The sequence below is a fragment of the Amaranthus tricolor genome, chromosome 2 (genome assembly GCF_026212465.1).
Source record: "Amaranthus tricolor cultivar Red isolate AtriRed21 chromosome 2, ASM2621246v1, whole genome shotgun sequence".
NCBI classification, from domain to species: Eukaryota; Viridiplantae; Streptophyta; class Magnoliopsida; order Caryophyllales; family Amaranthaceae; genus Amaranthus; species Amaranthus tricolor.
The window spans coordinates 31,678,885-31,698,699 of record NC_080048.1 but is presented as its reverse complement, the minus strand read 5'-3'; the positions used below and the strand labels follow the sequence as shown (position 1 = coordinate 31,698,699).

Here is a 19,815-nt window from a genome sequence, read left to right as displayed (position 1 = left end):
TCGTTGTGATATTGTACTAATGATTTAAAGCATAAGAAGTTAACAAAATATATTTTTCAAATACAATTTAACAAAACAATATGTACTTTGAATTCAAGTTTAACATGAGAAATATATTTTTCAAATACAATTTAACAAAAATTTTCTCGCATTTTGATTTGGCGTATTTTATTTCTCTTGATCTGATTTGTCGTATTTTGATTGATTGATCTAAATAAAATACCAAGTAGTTTTTCAAAATCGAAAATTACAATTAGTATGAGAGAGAGCTTGAATTAGTCACGTCCAGAGTTTTAAAGGAAACAAAATATTGGGTTAAAAGTCAAATTCAAAGTCGCATTTCCTTCAGGGTCGGAGTCGGGTCGGAGTGTCGGATTTTTAATAAGGTCCAACTCTGATCTGTTTCCAACTCGGATACGGATTGTAAAGTCGGAGTTGGAGTTGGAGTCAGATAACCTTTTCCTCGGGACTCGAATCGGATTATTTTCCTCGGATCGAGTCGGACTAGGGTCGGATTCGGACTGAATTGCCATCCCTACAACGCATGCATCGACCACAAATAATATTATTCATTAGCATATCAGTTAGTTTATGTATTGTTGAACCAATGATCAATTATACTTGAAGATGAAGAGGAAGAAAATCAACCTAGAATGATATATTTGAAGAGTAAGAGAAACAAAGTCAATGTCAGGGAAAAAAGAGAGAGAAATGGAAAGAATCATGAATAGAAGTTGGTTATTGAGATAAAGAAGTTTTAAAAATGGAAGAAAGAGAGAGTAATTAATTGTATTTGATTTTTTTTTTAAATTTTAAAAATGGGCTGGGCCAAAATGGGATGTCTCTATAAGAGACGGTCTTTAGTAAGAATTGGTGCAAAATTAATAGATTCAAAATTGATGGATCCGAAATTTTAGACCAGTTTGTAAAAATAATAGATAACCTTCCGTATCATCATACATTCTACTAAAACAATGAAAGAATATGACACATGTCACTTTTATACATCATGTTTTTCCTCCTAAATTTTAATTAATTAAATATGGAAACTTTGAGTTTTAATTAAACTTTATTTCTTAATGAATAATAATAGTAAGAAGAAAGTCAAATTTAAAACCTTTAATTTTTAAAATACACTTTTTTAAGAAAAAAATATTTTGGGTAACTTTGATTTTAGTAAATTAAATGACTAAACTATTAATTATACCTTATTTATGATACAAAAATAATTAGAATATAGAATAGTTTTTAACTATAAATAACCTTATAATTAAAAACTCTTAAATTATGGAACGTCAAAAAATTTATCAACTTAATTATTCAGCTAACTTCATAACTTCATATTTACAAAATAATAACTAAAATCTTATTTAGAATAATTTTACAATGATAATCATGATAAAGAAAATTATATTAAAGTATATATTTTGAGCATGCCATTAATAAAGTGTTTATGTACGAGTATACCGTATATTCATTACATAAAAGGAAGTTTGATATCATGTTTGCACAATAATTTAGCCTATGTTTAGCAAACCTTAAATTTAATATATACTTAGATTAATTGATCTATTTAGGAAAGAAAAATTATCATTAGTCAAAATTATTTTTATTAGTAAATATTAATTTAATTAGTGAAATAAAATTATTTTACTTATAATCATTTTAGTTAGTAATATATAGTTATGATGAATATAATAATTAGTTTTGAAAAAGAAATAATTATATTCAATAAATATTTTTATATAACTTAATAAATTAAGATATTCGTGCAACACATATACCAGTATACATATGAAACAGAACAGAGAACGATGAAAATCAACAATAGAAAGTCCTCGTTTCTCGTTTCTCGTTTCTCGTATTTGTATTAGACTAATATAATAACAATAATAATCAAGTGCTTCGAATTAATGCTTAAAGGTGTGATTATTATCTTCAGTATTCAGTATCTCCAATCCATTACTGAATGCACCAGAAAACACTGACACCAAACAAAATCCAACAACACTCAGATTCCTTCATATGCATACTTGATACGACCGGAAAACCTAAATTCCAAAATCTCACAATTCTTTCCTGTAATTGTCCATTAAAGCTCATATTTTTCAACAGTTTTGATCATAACATTTAGAATCTACAATTGTGCTCATCAATTTACCAATTCAAAAACTACCCATTACCCATAGAAGAATCAACATCATGGGTATCAAAAGATTAAGAAGTGGACGTGAGAATACGATTGTGGATGTTTGGCAAAGAGAAGTTGGCCAACTTTCTTCAAGAAACTTCGCTCATCGACTGGTTGCTTCTGAGGTATTTTCTCAACCCATATTTCTTTTTATATTTTTTATCCCCCTCTTTTCAGAATTTCGTTGGTTTATTGATTTCCCCTTTACTAATGATCAACTGTAATCTTTTGAAATTAAGGCTTTGTTTGTTGGATAGATGAATGTTTTTATGTTTTGTTTTGTGGGTTGTCTTTATTTTGATTTTTTCATGATTGATTAAATGGGATTGTTATGATGGTCGGAAGTGGGGTGATTTCTGTTGATGTGCGAAGTGCAGTTTTATTTTAGTGTGCCTGTGACCGTGTGTGGGTATGTGAATTGTATGAATATGTCTGAACCAGAATATCTGTATCATACTGAAAAAATGCGGCAACGGTCACAGTGACGGTAATGGATACGGTAATGTGTCGTACCATAAAATATTGGCCTAAACCATGAAATATCTCTGAAATGGTCTAAAATGCTTTTGTTTTTTACACCTCTATGATGTGGGTAATATCAGTAAATTTTAAAACCTTTACGGTACCACCAAAACATTACCGTTAAATATTGGCCTAAATTATAAAATATCTCTTGAAACGGCCTAAAATGCTATTTTTTTTACATCTTTACGATGCGGGTAATACTGGTAAATTTGAAAACCTTTACAATACGACCGCAACATTACCGTCAAATATCGGCCTAAACCATGAAATATCTCTTGGAACGGTTTAAAATGCTTTTTTTTTTTCACCTTTGCGATGCGGGTAATACCTTTAAATTTGAAAACCTTTACTATGCAGCCGATACGATATGACACGGCTTGCACTATGATCTGTACTGAAGTTGATTACTTGTTCCAGGACCTTGTTCTCAAGCTTGATATTGCAAGGAAGCTGGAGAAGCATAGAGGCTGTGTGAATACAATAAGCTTCAATGCGTCTGGTGAGATTCTTGTATCTGGCTCTGATGACAGGAGAGTTATACTATGGGATTGGGAAGCTGGACGTGCCAAACTCTCATTTCATTCTGGTCATGCTGATAACATATTTCAGGCCAAGTTTATGCCTTACAATGATGACCGTAGTTTAGTAACTTGTGGAGCAGATGGCGAGGTACTTCCGTGGGATATACTTCCTTTGTCCCTTTGAGTTGAATCTGCTACTTAGAGTGACTTTTTTCGTCGTAAGATGTCACTTTCCGTAGCAAACTCTAAAGGAAGGGACAGAGGAGTATTACTTCTTTTTATATTTTGATGTTGGTACTTGATACTCTTCAAGTTCCCTAAAAATATGTTAATGCTTACAGGTAAGGCATGCGCACATATCAGAAGGTGGCCGTGTGGAGACTTTTCTGCTTGGTACTCATGACTGGCGAGCTCATAAGTTGGCAATTGAACCAGGAAGTCCTTACATCTTTTATAGCTCTGGTGAAGATGGATTGGTTCAACATGTAATTTTCTTTATCTCTTGTATTCTCCCTTTATTTTTTTCTCCCTGTAGGAGATAGTTTCAAGATCTAAATGCATTATTTCAGTAGTTGTATCAATGAATTTTATTTGAGTCTTGATTGGCATACATATTGTGGTCTATAATTGGTATACATATTGGTTCAAAAATATATGGTCAAATGATAAGTTATAAGACATTGAACAGTAAAGTTAAAAATATAAAGTGGTGGCAATACATTAAAAGACAAAGAAGACATTGAAATTTTAAAAGACATTGAAAAGTAAAAAATGGTTATTACTGCATCAAAAGTCATTGAAAAGTTAAAAGAGTCACATTAGTTAATTTTCTTTAATTAAAAAGAAAAAAACGAGAAACATGCTAGAGGAGAGACTCCAAGTATGAAAAAGAAATGGCAGAGTCTAGAGAAATGGCGTCCAACTGCTCCCTTCATCTTCATCCACACCATCCACGATCAACCATTGATACAATCCACACCAAAGCTAAGGTTTCCTGTCCTTTTATTTTTCTCTTTTGTCCTTTTTCTCTTCTTCTCCTTTTACTCTTTTCAAATCTAGTGACTTTCATGGGTTATACGGGTTGATTAAATGCCGATCCAGATAGCGTCTCCGAGCGATCCAGAGCGTGAATGACCCGCGATTGAGGTCAATCGAACTAAATTGTGGTTCGCATGCTGTGTCATCGATCCCGGGTACACTGCTTATAATCCTATCGTTCTTTCTGGATTCCTCTACTAAATCCTTAAATGTTCCTTCATCCATAATAACACCAATTCAATTTCAAGCACCACAATTTATATTCCTACCTTTCTCCTATTATCGTTTTGGTCCTATCTCTAATCCATTTCTTCTCTTGTACGCTTAAAATGGTAATGTTTTTTATTTTCATGATTTTCACCAGTTATAAAAACCTACCGGTCAAGCTATCAATGTTTTAAAATCCCATTCTTAACCTAAGACCATTGGTTTTCCTTAACCTCTTATGCTTAAAACCTATGTGCCATTTGACACCAAACTCAAGCCATATGGCACATTGTATTTAGACGACGTTATAGTATAAGTAACATGCCCTTGTTCATCTGACACCACACTCCGGCAATGTGGTGTGTTGCTTTTGGGTGATAACCCAACAAATTTTGCGTACTTTTCATTATCCAGGCCTAAGAAGCGCAACCCGTTGTTGAGTAGGGACACCCCCACAAGAAAGTTCATGATCATGGCATATGACTATGTTAGTATGCTTATTGAATTGGTTGTAACTAACCCACTACTCACCCTCCTCCTTTATTCATGCTTGAGACCGGTAATAAGCTATACTCACTCATATGCGGAGATGTTATTATTGAAGTATTATGTAAATAATTTTTGGCGGTTTCATCTTGACGGTTGATCTTCTTTTTTTCATCTTATTCTTGGCGATTGATTTTCCTCTTTTAAATTTCTTAATGATTTCCCTGTCTATAAATATTCTTATACTTGCATTTATTTCAATTTACGCTTTCTTTAAACCCTAACAACTTCCAAACATTCCCTGATTCAGTTCTTCTGCAAACTACCCTGTGAATCTTTGTTTCCTTCAACTTATTTTCACATTAACTTCAATCATGGTTTCTTCTAAGACTGCCCTTTGTGACTTGACTTTTGACTTCAACAATGAATTGACCAATGAACCAGTTTTTGAATTTCCCCTTTTTATGCAACAAGAAGCATTACCCCACGAACCCCCAACTGATTGGAGCATGAAAGCTAATAGCTGGCCGCACCTTCGATGGACCGACCCAGTTGTTCCTCCTTCCTTGGAGGGTCTTGAAGGTATCCACTTTACATCCCTTGATCTTAAGGGTTCATCTGATACGATGAAGAGATTGCTATCCACTGGGCTCACCTATGAAACTTTCAAACAAATAGTAGAGGGCAGAGCCCAGTTCGTTTTAGAAGATTACTTCCATATCCCTAAAGAAAAGGGATACTAGTGTCGGATTGGCGAAGAAGGGATGATGGCCCATGAGTACATCATCTCTGAAACCAATGCAGAGAATATTTTTATTCCATTATGTATATATCATTTTGCTTTCGGTTTACGCTTTCCCCTTCACCCATTCTTCTCTCAGATTCTTTGCCATTTTCATCTTTCCCTCAATCAACTTCTTCCTCAAGCCACTAGGAAGATTATGTCCTTTATTTGGACTTGTGAATATATGAAACTTCCCTTGACTCTTAACCTTTTTAAGAGTCTTTTTAAGTTGGATGAAAATAAAAATAAACCTTTTATTACATTTTCTTCAATAAACGGGGCCATGGTCGTCTACCTGGAACTTAACGACCTTAAGGAGTACAAAGATAAAATCATCTGGGTCAGAGTGCCCAAGACGCGTGGCCAACCCTTCAGATGCATGCCTCCAGTCTTCTGGAGTAAATTCAAAACTAGAGAAACTCTGGGACTGGACGAGATTCTCCACCTTTCTCGAAGAGAAAGGCATGCTTTTTTGTATTTTATCAAATCTAAAGATAAGAATCTGCCCTCTGGGTGGATTCTCCATGCTGCCATATTCCAGCAGGACTTATGTTTGTCCTTGGTGAAGATATCTTCTTGTCTGACCCCTGGTATGATATCAATCTCTTTTATTTGCCTGTTGATGATGATTTTTGATTGATTTGATTTTTTTTACACACGTTTTCTTTTGTTTATTCTCCCAGATCAGGCAGGCAATTTAATTCCCTGGAAGACTCTGGGTATTTCTCTTCATGGGAAATACTACAGACCTCTTCCTCATTCTCCATGGGCTGACAATACAGCTAACAAACATCTGTATAGGATGTGTGTTAGTTGTCCTCCTGTCCCCATTAAAAATTATAAGCAGCGAAGGATTGCTGCGTTCTATTATGACCCTCTGGGTCCAGCTGAGGCTCCCAGATGGAGGAGGAGTGATATATGCCCGGACAACACTGCTTACTACCTCAGAAGAGGGCAAGGTCCTCTTCCTCTTACCAAAAAAGAGTATAGGGATCCTGAGACCTGGGTTGATCCCTACCCAAAAGTCTTCCAGGTCTCAGAACCCTTTGTAGGTGGTGGTTCAAGAAAGGGCAAATCTGGGGGCCCTGCTGCTGCTGCTGACCAAGCTGACCCTTCAAATAAGGGTCTAGTAAAGAACAAAAGGAGCCTGAAGAAGAAGAAAGAGGTTTACGTTTCTTCTTTCCAATCTTGGAAAGATGATGATCTTCCTCTTCTGGTTACTCCTTGGGCTTATCTGCCTCTTGGGAGCTCATAAGTTATTGTGTTGGTCCTAGACCAAGACTTAGGTGGTTGTTTCTTTATTGAATGAAATTTCATTCATCACTATTTCTATTTCCCTGATATCTGACTCATCTTATCTTTTAACAGCAACTGCCAGTACTACTGTTCTGCTGAAGTTGCTTTAGTTGAGGATGTTCGTCTGGAGCCTATCCAGGAGGAGGTGGTTGAGGAATCTGAAACCACTCTTGAATCTCCATCTGGGGTTCAAGAAGTTGTTGAGGATGTGAACTCTCCATCTCCATTTGCTTCTCATGGGTACTCTAACATTTTCTCCTTCCCAGCTAATGATGCTGTGGATCAATTTCTTCAGGGAGTTAGTACAGGTATTGACTCTTACTTCCAATTCTCCTCAAGTTATTTATGTCCTTCTAATATATATATTTATGTATTTATTATTATTATTATTATTATTATTATTATTATTATTATTATTATTATTATTATTATTATTATTATTATTATTATTATTATTATTATTATTATTATTATTATTATTATTATTATTATTATTATTATTATTATTATTATTATTATTATTATTATTATTATTATTATTATTATTATTATTATTATTATTATTATTATTATTATTATTATTATTATTATTATTATTATTATTATTATTATTATTATTATTATTATTATTATTATTATTATTATTATTATTATTATTATTATTATTATTATTATTATTATTATTATTATTATTATTATTATTATTATTATTATTATTATTATTATTATTATTATTATTATTATTATTATTATTATTATTATTATTATTATTATTATTATTATTATTATTATTATTATTATTATTATTATTATTATTATTATTATTATTATTATTATTATTATTATTATTATTATTATTATTATTATTATTATTATTATTATTATTATTATTATTATTATTATTATTATTATTATTATTATTATTATTATTATTATTATTATTATTATTATTATTATTATTATTATTATTATTATTATTATTATTATTATTATTATTATTATTATTATTATTATTATTATTATTATTATTATTATTATTATTATTATTATTATTATTATTATTATTATTATTATTATTATTATTATTATTATTATTATTATTATTATTATTATTATTATTATTATTATTATTATTATTATTATTATTATTATTATTATTATTATTATTATTATTATTATTATTATTATTATTATTATTATTATTATTATTATTATTATTATTATTATTATTATTATTATTATTATTATTATTATTATTATTATTATTATTATTATTATTATTATTATTTATTTATTTTTTTATTTTTTTAGCCGTTGAACAGCCAGCCTCCCCTGCTGTATTTCCTACTCATGACGTCATACAGATGGTGGGTGATGAAGCAATTGAAACTGTTGCTGAACCTTCTGTCTCAGTGGCTGAGGTACCCAGGGTCCCAGCTGATGTTACTGTGGACTTGGTAAACCCTTCTACCACCTCTTCCCCCCAGGTTGAGGTTGCAGTTGAAGAAACACCTGTTCCAGAAATTAATGCTGGGACCCAATTTGTATATACCAATCTTCCAGTCATTGTTACTGAGGAGATTGTTGGTGAGAATCCCTCCCATGACTCACAACATGTCATGGAAGGTGAAGCTGAAACTGGGGAAGTCCTCCTGATTTCACCTATTAGAAATCTTGTAAGTGAAGACCCCAGTTCTACTGAAGTTGTTCCAGTTGAAGGTATTCCGTTCTCTTTTTCCCCTTCTTCTTACTTCTTTATATATATATATATATATATATATATATATATATATTCAGACTGAGAAGAAACACCTAAAGCCCCAGGAGAGAAAAAAGGCAACAGAATATTTTCAATCCCACTTTCAATCTCACCTGGCGGCTGATAGGGCAAGGACCAAGGAGGGTTCCATCTGGCTTGCAATGAATGCAGTTTTTACTGCTTATCCAGATCTGGAATGGTCTAAAATCGAACCCTTCTTGGCTACTGGAACTCTAATAACTTCATCCATTCCAACCCTAAGGGCCCAATACAAGGCATCATCATTTGGTCAGGGAACTGGTACTTCTGCTCCTTCTGCCACAACGACTCCTCCACCCAGCGAATCATAATTTTTTGTTTTTTCTCTTCTTTTCTTTCCTGTAACTTTCTAGAAGCTTCAAAAAATTTTATTGTACACTGAAGTCGTCCAGTTGATTGTAATTATTTTTAACCAGTGAATGTATATAATATTTTTGACTACCTTGATATCATATATATATATATATATATATATATATATATATATATATATATATATATATATATATATATATATTCCTTATAAGTTATTAATGTTTCTGACTATTTATCCTCTTGACTTGAGGAAGCATCTGACTAAATACTTCTTTTTTTTTGTTTTAAACTCATACATATGTTTCTTGAAATTTTATCAATTACATTCTCTTATCTGCCTCTTACTCCCCCTAATTTTTAAGTATTTTCATAAATGAAAAATACTAAAAAGATTTATGGTTGTTATGAATTACTTGCATTCTTCCTCATGTCTGATATCTTCTTCAGACACTTTCTGGGTTCCTTAGTTATGAAAAACCAGGCCTTTCCCATAAACTCAGTTGGGCTCCTTAACTATAAAAGTCAGGGCTTTCCCACTGGCTTTTTTTTCCTCATTGTATTATCCATTTGTTTTTACATAAAATGTTATATAATTATTCAAAAATAATGACTAAATTGAATCTTTTTATTTTACTTATAAATGAATGATTGCAAACATGTTTTTCTCCTATACATAATACTTTTTCAACATTCTAATGTTCCACTTATGTTTTAGTGGTTCTCCATCAGATGTCTTTAATTTGTATGTTCCATTTACACAATCCTCTGAAATTATATAAGGACCTTCCCACTTTTCTGATAATTTTCCGTGCTCATGCTTCTGGGTGGCCTTTGCATTTCTTAAGACCAAATCGCCTACTTGAAACGTTTTGTATTTGACTTTTCTATTATACAATCTGGCAATCCTATTCTGATATGCTGCCATTTTCAATGCTGCATTTTCTCTGACTTCATCAACTAACTCCAAATCTAGGAGCTTGGATTGCTCGTTTTCTTCTTGATTTAAATGTTTGACTCTTATAGTTTGTATTCTAATTTCAATTGGCAGGAGTGCTTCTGACCCATAAACTAGTCTGAACGGAGTTTGGCCAGTTGCTTCTTTCACTGTTGTCCTAAATAAGCATAGAACATCATAAATGTCATCAACCCATCTGGCTTTTGCATCTTCCAGATATTTTCTTAAAGTTGCACAGTCAAATTGGGTTCCATTATCAACAGTTAGGACCCTTGGTAGTCCAAACATGATGATAATGTTTTGCCAGATGAATTTTTCTACCTTTCTGGAAGTGATTGCTGCAAGTGATTCAACTTCTATCCATTTTGTAAAATAATTAATTGCGACAATCAAAAACCTTTTGCCGCATGCTGCCTGTTTGAATGGTCCCAGAAGATCCAGCCCCCTACTGAGCAAATGGAACTGGATTGTGAATGCATTTCAATTCAGATGCTGGTTGAATGATGTTTGGTGCAAATTTCTGGCACTTCTCACATCTTTGGACCATGATTCTGGCATCTTTAGTTGCTGTTGGCCAATAGTATCCGATTCTGAAAGCTTTATGTGCCAGTGCTCTAGCTCCTAGATGGTGGCCGCAGCATCCTTCATGCACCTCTCTTAGAATATAATCTGCCTCAGATGGTGTTACACATTTTAGTAATGGTCCATTTTTGGCTTTTTGTATAACTCTCCGTCTACCATGCAAAACTGGAGTGCCTTTAACTTTATCTTTCTGGCAAGGATTGGATCCACAGGGAGATCTCCTGTTACTTTATATTGGATGATATCCCCCATCCAATCTAGGATATCTTTACTGCTGACATTAAAAACAGACGTTGAATCCTCATGAATTGCACTGAGAGATTTTACCTCAACTAGGACTGATCTTTTTAAATTTTGCATGCTGGAACTCCCTAATTTAGACAGTGCATCAGCCTGCTCATTCTGGGATTTGGGTAGTCTTTCAACATGGACTACATCGAATTCAGAAATCAGCTCTTGTGTTTTCTTTAAGTATTTTTGCATGTTTTCATCCCTGGCTTCAAATTCTCCTAGAATCTGATTCACAACTAATTGTGAGTCAGTTTTTAAGCTAATCCTTCTGGCTTCCAAAGCTCTGCACAATTGCAACCCAGCAATGACTGCTTCATATTCTGCTTCATTATTAGTTGCTTTGAATTGAAATTTCAGAGCTACTCTATGACTTTCCCCTCAGGTGTTATTAATACTAACCCAGCCCCTGCACCAATGAGTCTGGATAACCCATCAGTTAACAGTTGCCAGATTGGCTCTTTACTTTGCTCCTGAGTTGTACATTCCGCAAAAATATCTGCCAGTGCTTGACCTTTGATCGCCTTTCTGGGTTGGTACTTGATTCCCATTCCATTTAATTCTACGGCCCATTTTGCCAATCCGCCATATCTTTCAATTTTGTCTAAACTCTTTTCTAGAGGTAAATCTGTTAAGACCACTAGTTGATGAGCATCAAAGTAAGGTCTTAACTTTCTGGCCGCAACAATCACAGCATATGCTGCTTTCTCTATCATTCTATATCTGGTTTCAGCATCCAGCAATAATTTACTTACAAAATAAATCGGGAGTTGAATCTTATTCTCTTCCCTAACTAATGCTGCATTCACTGTATGTTGTGTAGCTAATATATACAAGTATAATGTTTCACCTGTTACGGGTCTTGCCAGTGTTGGCAGACTGTGTAGATGCTCTTTCAATTCCTTAAAAGCTTGACTCTGCTCTTCACCCCATTCAAAAATTTTATTTCCCCTCAAAACTTTGAAGAACGGCATAATTCTCTCAGCTGACTTGGAGATGAATCTAGAAAGAGCTACCATTCTCTCAGTCAGCTTCATTACTTCGTGCCCGCTCTTTGGTTCTTCCAGATCAATCACTGCTTAAACCTTTTCTGGATTTGTGTCAATTCTTCTTTGGCTAACTAAGTAGCCTGAAAATTTCCCGGACTTAATCCCGAAAACACACTTTCTCGGATTAAGTTTCATTCTATATTTTCTCATATTGTCAAATGTTTCCTGTAAATCTATAACCATATCTTCTTCTGTTTTGCTTTCACAATTGAATCATCTACATACACCTCTAAAATTCTACATCTCTGATCTTTAAAGATTTTATCCATCAACCTCTGATAGGTTGCCCCCGCATTCATCAAGCCAAAAGGCATCATGGTATAATTAAATACCCCTGCTGAGCATATAAATGCTGTTTTTTCTTTGTCAGTAAGGTCCATAAAGATCTGATGATAGCCAGAAAATGCATCCATATATGATAACAACGCATACCCAGCAGTTGAATCAACTAACTGGTCTATCCTAGGCAAGGAGTAACAATCCTTAGGGAAAAAATTATTTAAACTAGTAAATCTATACACATTCTCCATTTCTCGGGTTGTGGCTTTTTAACTAAAACAACATTTGCCAGGCACTCTGGGTAGAGACATTCTTCTATGAACCCAGCATCCAGCAGCTTTTGAACTTCTTTTTCGATTATCTTGTCTTTTTCAGGACCAAAGTTTCTTTTCTTCTGCTTAACTGGCTTGACTCCTTCATGGATGTTGAGTTTGTGGGTGATTATTCCCGGGTCAATGCCTGGCATATCAGCTGCTGAATAGGCAAAGAGATCAGCATTGTGCCTCAAAACCTGGATCAAGTGGAGACGGATCTGAGGATCCAGATTTCCCCTAATTCTTACGGTCTTATCAGTTCCTTCTATCAAGGCAACTTCTTCTATCTCTTGATCGTCGTTCTCCATCTGTGGGTTACTCTTTTTTCTATTTTCATCCTCAGAAGGTTTGGGATCTATTTCAACAGATTTTTGAGTCCCAGACTTAGATGAGGATGCAACAATTTCATTTTTTTGCATGGCCTTTTCTCTTTTTCAATTTTTCTAGTACCAATTCTGTTTCTGACACCTTTTCTTTTCCTTTTTGTTTTTGCGGTTCAGCATTTGCCCTACTCATGAAACTGCAAGACCTCGCCATTTTCTGATTTCCTCTGGCTCTTCCCACTCTTCCATCTCTCCCCACAAAAAGTAAGGTTTGATGATGAGTGGAAGGAATGCCAGTTATTGCAACAGTAAACTTCCTTCCCAGAATACAATTGTATCTGGTTGGAGCATCAATGACATAAAACTCTTAGGGAACTGTGATAATAACTTCCTGTTTATCCGTAATTGTTACAGGTAGAATAATTTTCCCTTTTACCTGTACCGATTCTCCTGAAAACCCAACTATAGGAGTAGAAGATCTCTTCAAAATTTTGTCTTCAAGGTCCATCTGGTCCCAGCAAGACTTGTAAATAACGTTCACTTCTGCAACACTGTCTAGCAAAACCCGATACACAGATTGATCAGCTATATCTACAACCATCACCAGGGGACCCGAGTGGGGATATGATACCCCCCTACAATCTTCCATGGTGAATGTCGTATCTGGCATAGGTGGTGGTTCTTTCTGCTCAGTCACCTTCATTAATTCTAATCTGGGAGCTGTTGCTACTCTCAGATGTGCTTTAGAATCTGATAACCTAAATTTATGAAATATAACAAAAATCTCTTTTTTCTTTTTCTGTACAGGCTCTTCTTCATTTCTGGCTTGCTTTTCTTCTTTGGATCCATTTCCTGAATGTCTTTTGCCAGGATTTTTCTCTTGCTTGTATTGCTGGAAATAACCCCTTTGTATTAAATCTTCTATATTGTCATTAAAGACTTACAATGTTCTGTCCAATGACCTGGACATTCATGGAATTTGCAGAACGCATCTGGATTCTTTCCAGCAATCTTCCTTTGGATGGGGCGTTGCCACTTCGTATCCTCTTTATGTACATTGAAAATTTTTGCTCTGGACTCCTTCAGTGGTGTATAGTTAGCATAATTGTTGAGCCCTAGCACATCCAAATCTTCAGTTCTTACCAACTTTTTCCCTTTGTCATGCCTTTCTGCCAACTTTTTGGCTTTCTTAGTATTCCTTCCCTTCTGCTCCATGCTCCCAGTGATAGCTTTAAAATCTTCCACGTCAACATAGGATTGTGCATATTCCCTAACCTCTTTCATAGTCTTCAGGTAGGACCATTGATTACTGAATTTTAATGCTTCACTCTCAGGCCTATCAGAGTTTAGCCCTGCCTGAAAGCGAAAGTTAAAATATTCTCTTTTGGATTTAATAGCTGAAGGCTTTCTTTGTCAAGCCTGGAGACATAATTTCTCAAGGATTCATCCTTCCCCTGCCTGATGCTCGTCATTTCGATGGATTGCTTTGTTCTGGCAGTTCTTGATGAAAAGTAACTTCTGAATTTCTCTGCCAGCTCATCAAAACTTGAAATTGATCCATCTGGGAGACCTTGCGCCCATTTCTGTGCAGTTCTAGAGTTAGGATGAAGTTCTTGCACCAGCTTGGGTCAGTATGGCTGTCCATGTCCATTTCATTGTTAAATGCTGCCAGATGAGCATTTGGACAGGTCTTCCCTTTATAGGTCAAATGAGCTGGGAATTTTACTCTTTTCGCGGGAGTTGCAGCAATCTCTGGCACGAATGGTGTCTTCCCAAAAAATCTAATTTTTTGACTTTCTGGGAATTTTAGGGGTAATCTCGAAATGTATGGAGACTTGCCTTCAAGGGAATGAATCTCTGGCTGCATACTTTTCGCAACCTGTAATGATTCTCCTTCTCCTTCTTGAATCTTCAGGGATAGCTGTGAAGTACCAACCCTCTTCCAGATTCCCGAGCGGCTAGGACTTCTTCCCACTCTGCTCATTGCAGAAACTATTTTTTTTTTCTCTGATTCCCTTGTTGTTGCCTAGGAATCAGTTTGTGGGTAGACTGTTTCAGTCCATCCTTTTTGTATATGAGTCCCTTGCTGGGACGAAGTTCCAGGATTCGATGGAGTCCTATACAAGGCATACTTTTTCCCTGGTTTTGACTCAACATCCTCTTTAACACGAACACTTTTGTTTGTCTGAGAGCCCAGTTGGACTGACTCTCTTATTTTCTGTCTTTGACTAGAAAGAGGGATATATGACTCATCCTCCTCTTCCCGTCTTCTTTCTGAGCAAATCTGCTCTCCCTGAGATGGAGTAGCATCCTTACTTCCGGATCTGATGGCATTAGCCAGCGCTGTTGCCAGCTGAACTAACGCATCCCCAGTAAGATTAAATTGTGGTTGAATTCCTCCAACATGTGGTGTTATTGGTGTTTCCTCCTGCATTTGAGAATTTGACACATTTTGCTCTCTTTGAGAGCTCTGTGACTATCTCAGATTTCGCCTTTCATCAACTATTCTTTGTGCTATGTTTCCAGTTCTAGTAGATCTCCTCCTATGAGACCTACTTCTTCTGGATTGATTCGTATTCTGGCTCTGATTTTGCACATTGCTCGGCATCTTCTTTTATTGAAAATTTTTAAGGTGAACTTTTGGCAAAGAAAGAAAAACAGGCCCTCCTTCTAGCGCCAAATTGTTCTTGTATTAGTTTTGCAGAACAATTAATTAGAAATATTTAAGCTCTTGATCAGTGATTAGTCAGAAACTTAAAAGCTGGTGGAGACTTGTCTTTGCTATCTTGCCAAGTTGTTCAACAAGACTGTCTGAGAATTTGATTATTCCTACAAAAAGGCAACAAGGGGTTAGCAGGGCCTGGAATGTTTCTCCGGGGACCCACTCTGACGCCCAAGTCAGTATCAGAATAAAACAAGTTTGCCTAATAGGTCCTTCCAGGAGCACTATGGCTGCCAGGTGGATTACTACTTAGGACTTATTTAGACGTGAGGTCTTTTGTATTTGATTCTAAATGTTTGTTGTACTAAGTAGCAATCAAGGTAATTATTCTCTCTTTAGATTTAACACAATAGTATTAATATTCTTTTGAAAATCAGTGTGGGTCTTTGGAATTCAACTGTAATAACTCCTCATCAATAAATTACTTTGAGCTCTTTATTTTTCTCCTTTAATAGTAGAAATTAGTTACCTTATTTATGTGCTCCTTCTTCTGTATTTATAGCTCATCATTGTGCCTATAAAACATTCTTTTGATGCTTTACTAATCCCCAGAATTCTCTGCATGTCACTGTGCTCATTTTGGACGTGTTAATCCTCTTCTTATTCTATTGAATTTTCCTTTATTTTCTATTGCATTCTTAGCTTCTCCTTTGAACATGTGTCTCACTATCTCATTATGACCCTTTATAGTTGACAAGTGTCTCTTTACCGCACGTGAGCTTCCCATGCATTAATATTACTACATACATACAATGTCCTTTTTGACCTTCCCAGATGAATGTTGCCAGATGACTATCTACTCTAAATAATTCTTCCCAGATTAGTATTAATTTAACCTTTTTAGATGATCTTTTATCATAAATACTCATGCTTAATCTTTTACACACACATTATTGAAAGTATGGATTGTGGGTTTGTTTATATCTTTATAAGACCTATACGTGTGGCTCTGTACAAGACCCACAAATATACAAAATAGCCCTGTATCTCAATTTTCAAAGCCGCATCCATCCTATTTTAATCTAAGTCAGTAGAATCATCAACCTTTCTTCTCTTTTTTTTTTCTTTTTTTTTTTGGAAGCAGTCCAAGTGTAGTTAAAATCAGTGAGGATACAAGGAGTTGATTGACCAATTATATTCATTATTTCTAAAGGGCTAGTGTTGCCTCATTTTGTTCATTTATTTGTATACCAACTATTTTGATTGGTTTTTCTTGAATTGGCCAGGCAGTCTTCTAGACTAACTTCCCTGATATTGCTTGTATAGCATGTTGAATTTCTTTGTATCTTAACTACCCTAATGAATACTGATATTTTTATGTTGATACAGTTTGATTTGAGAACTAAAGCTGCCACAGAACTTTTTAAATGTCGTTCAACTCTTGATTCGACGAGTGATAGGTCAATTGTGCAGTTAAACGCTATTGTAATTGATCCCAGAAGTCCTAATCTGCTTGCGGTTGGAGGATCTGATGAGTATGCTCGGATTTATGATATTCGGAGATATAAGGGACACGGTTCAACTGATTTAGATCAACCTGTTAACTACTACTGCCCGGAACATTTGGTTAATGATGGGAGTGTAGGGATAACTGGTCTGGCCTTTTCTGACCAAAGTGAGCTTCTTGTATCCTACAATGCAGACCATATATACCTTTTCGCAAAAGATATGGGATTGGGACCAAATCCTGTTCCATCATCTTCTTTATCAACTCACAGTGATGCCGATGAACCTGAACGAGATGTCTCCATAGGGGCAGCTAGATCTGTTCCCCAAGTGTACAAGGGTCACTGTAATTATGTTACAATCAAGGGTGTAAGTTTCTTTGGGCCTAAGAGCGAATATGTAATGAGCGGATCTGATTGTGGTCGGATATTTATATGGAGAAAGAAAGGTGGAGAGCTCATCCGTGTAATGGAAGCTGATAGGGACGTGGTCAATTGCATCGAGTCACATCCTCATGCTGCAGTTCTCGCCAGTAGTGGAATTGACACTGATATCAAGATATGGACTCCTAAGGCAGAAGAGAGAGCTACTTTGCCTACCAACATTACTAAGGTATTCCCTTGGATTTTTATATATGGTATCAAAATTCATTTATTTGCATTAGTTTTCCGTTCGAGGGATTTGGAAATGGAATTCTTACCCTGAATGTTTATATCAAATAACTTTGTATGCAATCGAAGACAGGGATTTAGAAATACATATCTGTTTCTGGTTTTTAGTTATATCTTTCTCGTCGTTTTTGCTCATCATTTGGCTGGTAATTGACCAAATGACATCAGGTTGTATTTTGAGGATGGATGTTACTATCTGGTTTTTTTCCTCTCACACTCCCTTGCTGTAATTGATGTTTTTCATGGCATGTTTCTAAATTATAATCACTATTTTTCTTTACAGTCAATTCCCTACCCTTTTTCTAACTTATCCTATTGTTGTTTCAAAATTAAAAATATAGTAGTAGTTGGAGGTGTAGTATCCGTATTTTAGATCTTTTTTAGTTTTTGTCTAGTTTCCTTGCCTTCCATAGTTTTACTCGGTTATTTATTTACCTTTTGGGCCTCTTATTTACTTTTGCCATCATAACTTAGTTACAATTAACGTGTGTTGTAAGTTGCATGTATCTTTTCAGGCGTGTTGTGTGTCATTTACACCTATCTTTGCTAGAACTTTTTTTTTGGGGTTAAATTGAGTATGCACATTTTTCCTTGTCTTCTCCTTGGAGGGGGCACGAGTATGATCTGTCCGGTACCCTCCTTTCCCTGGACCTTGACTTGTGCGGATATTAGGTTGATAACTCTGACTCCTGACTCTGCTTCTACTTCTCAATGTGTAGTATTAGCTTGAACTAGATGTCTTTTGGAATTCCGGTGACTTGTAAAGCATGCGTACTTCCTGCATTTCACTTGGAATAAATTCTAATACTGTATAATTTTTTTTTGAATTTTTTTGCACCTTAAATTTGTCGTGAAGTGGTCTGCATTTTTACAATCTGATGGCAATAGACTTTTTGTCGTTGCAACGTTAGGTTGTGTAATAATTGACCCCAAATACTTTGTCTCAGTGAGGGCCTTATTTTTCTAATAAAAGAGAGAAGCAGAGAGCCTCTTTGGAGGTACTGGCATTCGGCCAAGTTCCAGGTCTCTTAACTTTAATGGAAATATAGTTTTGTTATGTTCGACGAGCGTGGCATGTACTCTAATGGTCTATTTGGTTAGTGGTACTAAATGGTGGTAATGTGAATGATTTATAGTGTAAAATTTCATCAAAAGTTCTATATTATTCCCATGGTAATGAAACTATTCACAAAAAAGTGTTTTATTTACAAATTTTCATTACCACCTAATACCAACAAAGAGATTTTTCAACCAAAATATACTAGTTTTTCATTCCCATTACCACCGTTTATTACTATCTACCAGACGGGCCATAACAGTCTGGTTTGCGTATCCGTTGCTTTTTGAAAAGGTTGCCAATTTGTGATAAGTGATCGATTTTTTTCTTTTGGTTTGATGACTTTAAAGCAATGAGGATAAAACTCATATGGAGTACTAATTACAATAATTTATGATCTATTTCCAGTCGAGGCCAAGGCACGGGCGATGGATGCATGATACAGGTTCACCTCGGGAGCTACTTATGGAGTTATTTACACGGGAAAGCCATATATCAAGCCGGGAGCACAACAGGGATGATACAGGTTCCAGAGAGGACCTATTACAACTTCTAATGTCACTGGGTAGAGACACTGATAATTCTTCCCATGACGGAGGAGATGATGATGAGAGTGACCCTGAGGATTTTCAAAGCTGATTGTTACTTGAGGATATGAATTGTCCGTTACGTTCTTGGGAGATAATTTGTGCTTTAACTTGTACATAAATAATAGTCGATTATCTCTGGTGGGTTGTGTCCGTTGTTCGTGATGGGGTCAAAGATATGCTCTATAGTGTTTAATTTCAGATTAAATTGGGTTATATTTTCTTTAAATTATACTTTTTTTTTGTTTAAGTAAAGTTATGCACAAAGTTTTCTATTTAGGATCAACAATTGAAAATTAGCTCGTTATTACCAACAAAGATAAGGTTGTATGTATTCGACCTTTCAAACCTGATTTAAATCGGAGTCATAATGTCATTGTA

The 19,815-nt window shown here is 35.0% G+C and overlaps 1 protein-coding gene across 1 annotated transcript; it reads left to right on the top strand.

The window, feature by feature from the left end:
- Positions 1-1,785: 1,785 nt before the first annotated feature.
- On the top strand, positions 1,786-19,787 carry LOC130805157 (uncharacterized). Its single transcript, XM_057669823.1, has 5 exons — positions 1,786-2,316; positions 3,134-3,385; positions 3,579-3,722; positions 17,003-17,731; positions 19,256-19,787. Exons 1-5 carry the CDS (start codon positions 2,203-2,205, stop codon positions 19,484-19,486), a joined length of 1,470 nt encoding a protein of 489 aa, XP_057525806.1. The 5' UTR covers positions 1,786-2,202; the 3' UTR covers positions 19,487-19,787.
- Positions 19,788-19,815: the final 28 nt, after the last annotated feature.

Coding starts and splice junctions, on each gene's coding strand:
- LOC130805157 (XM_057669823.1), top strand. CDS start 2,203: ATGGGTATCAAAAGATTAAGAAGTGGACGTGAGAATACGATTGTGGAT. Junction 3,386..3,578: donor CTTGTGGAGCAGATGGCGAG/GTACTTCCGTGG, acceptor TAATGCTTACAG/GTAAGGCATGCGCACATATC. Junction 3,723..17,002: donor AAGATGGATTGGTTCAACAT/GTAATTTTCTTT, acceptor ATGTTGATACAG/TTTGATTTGAGAACTAAAGC.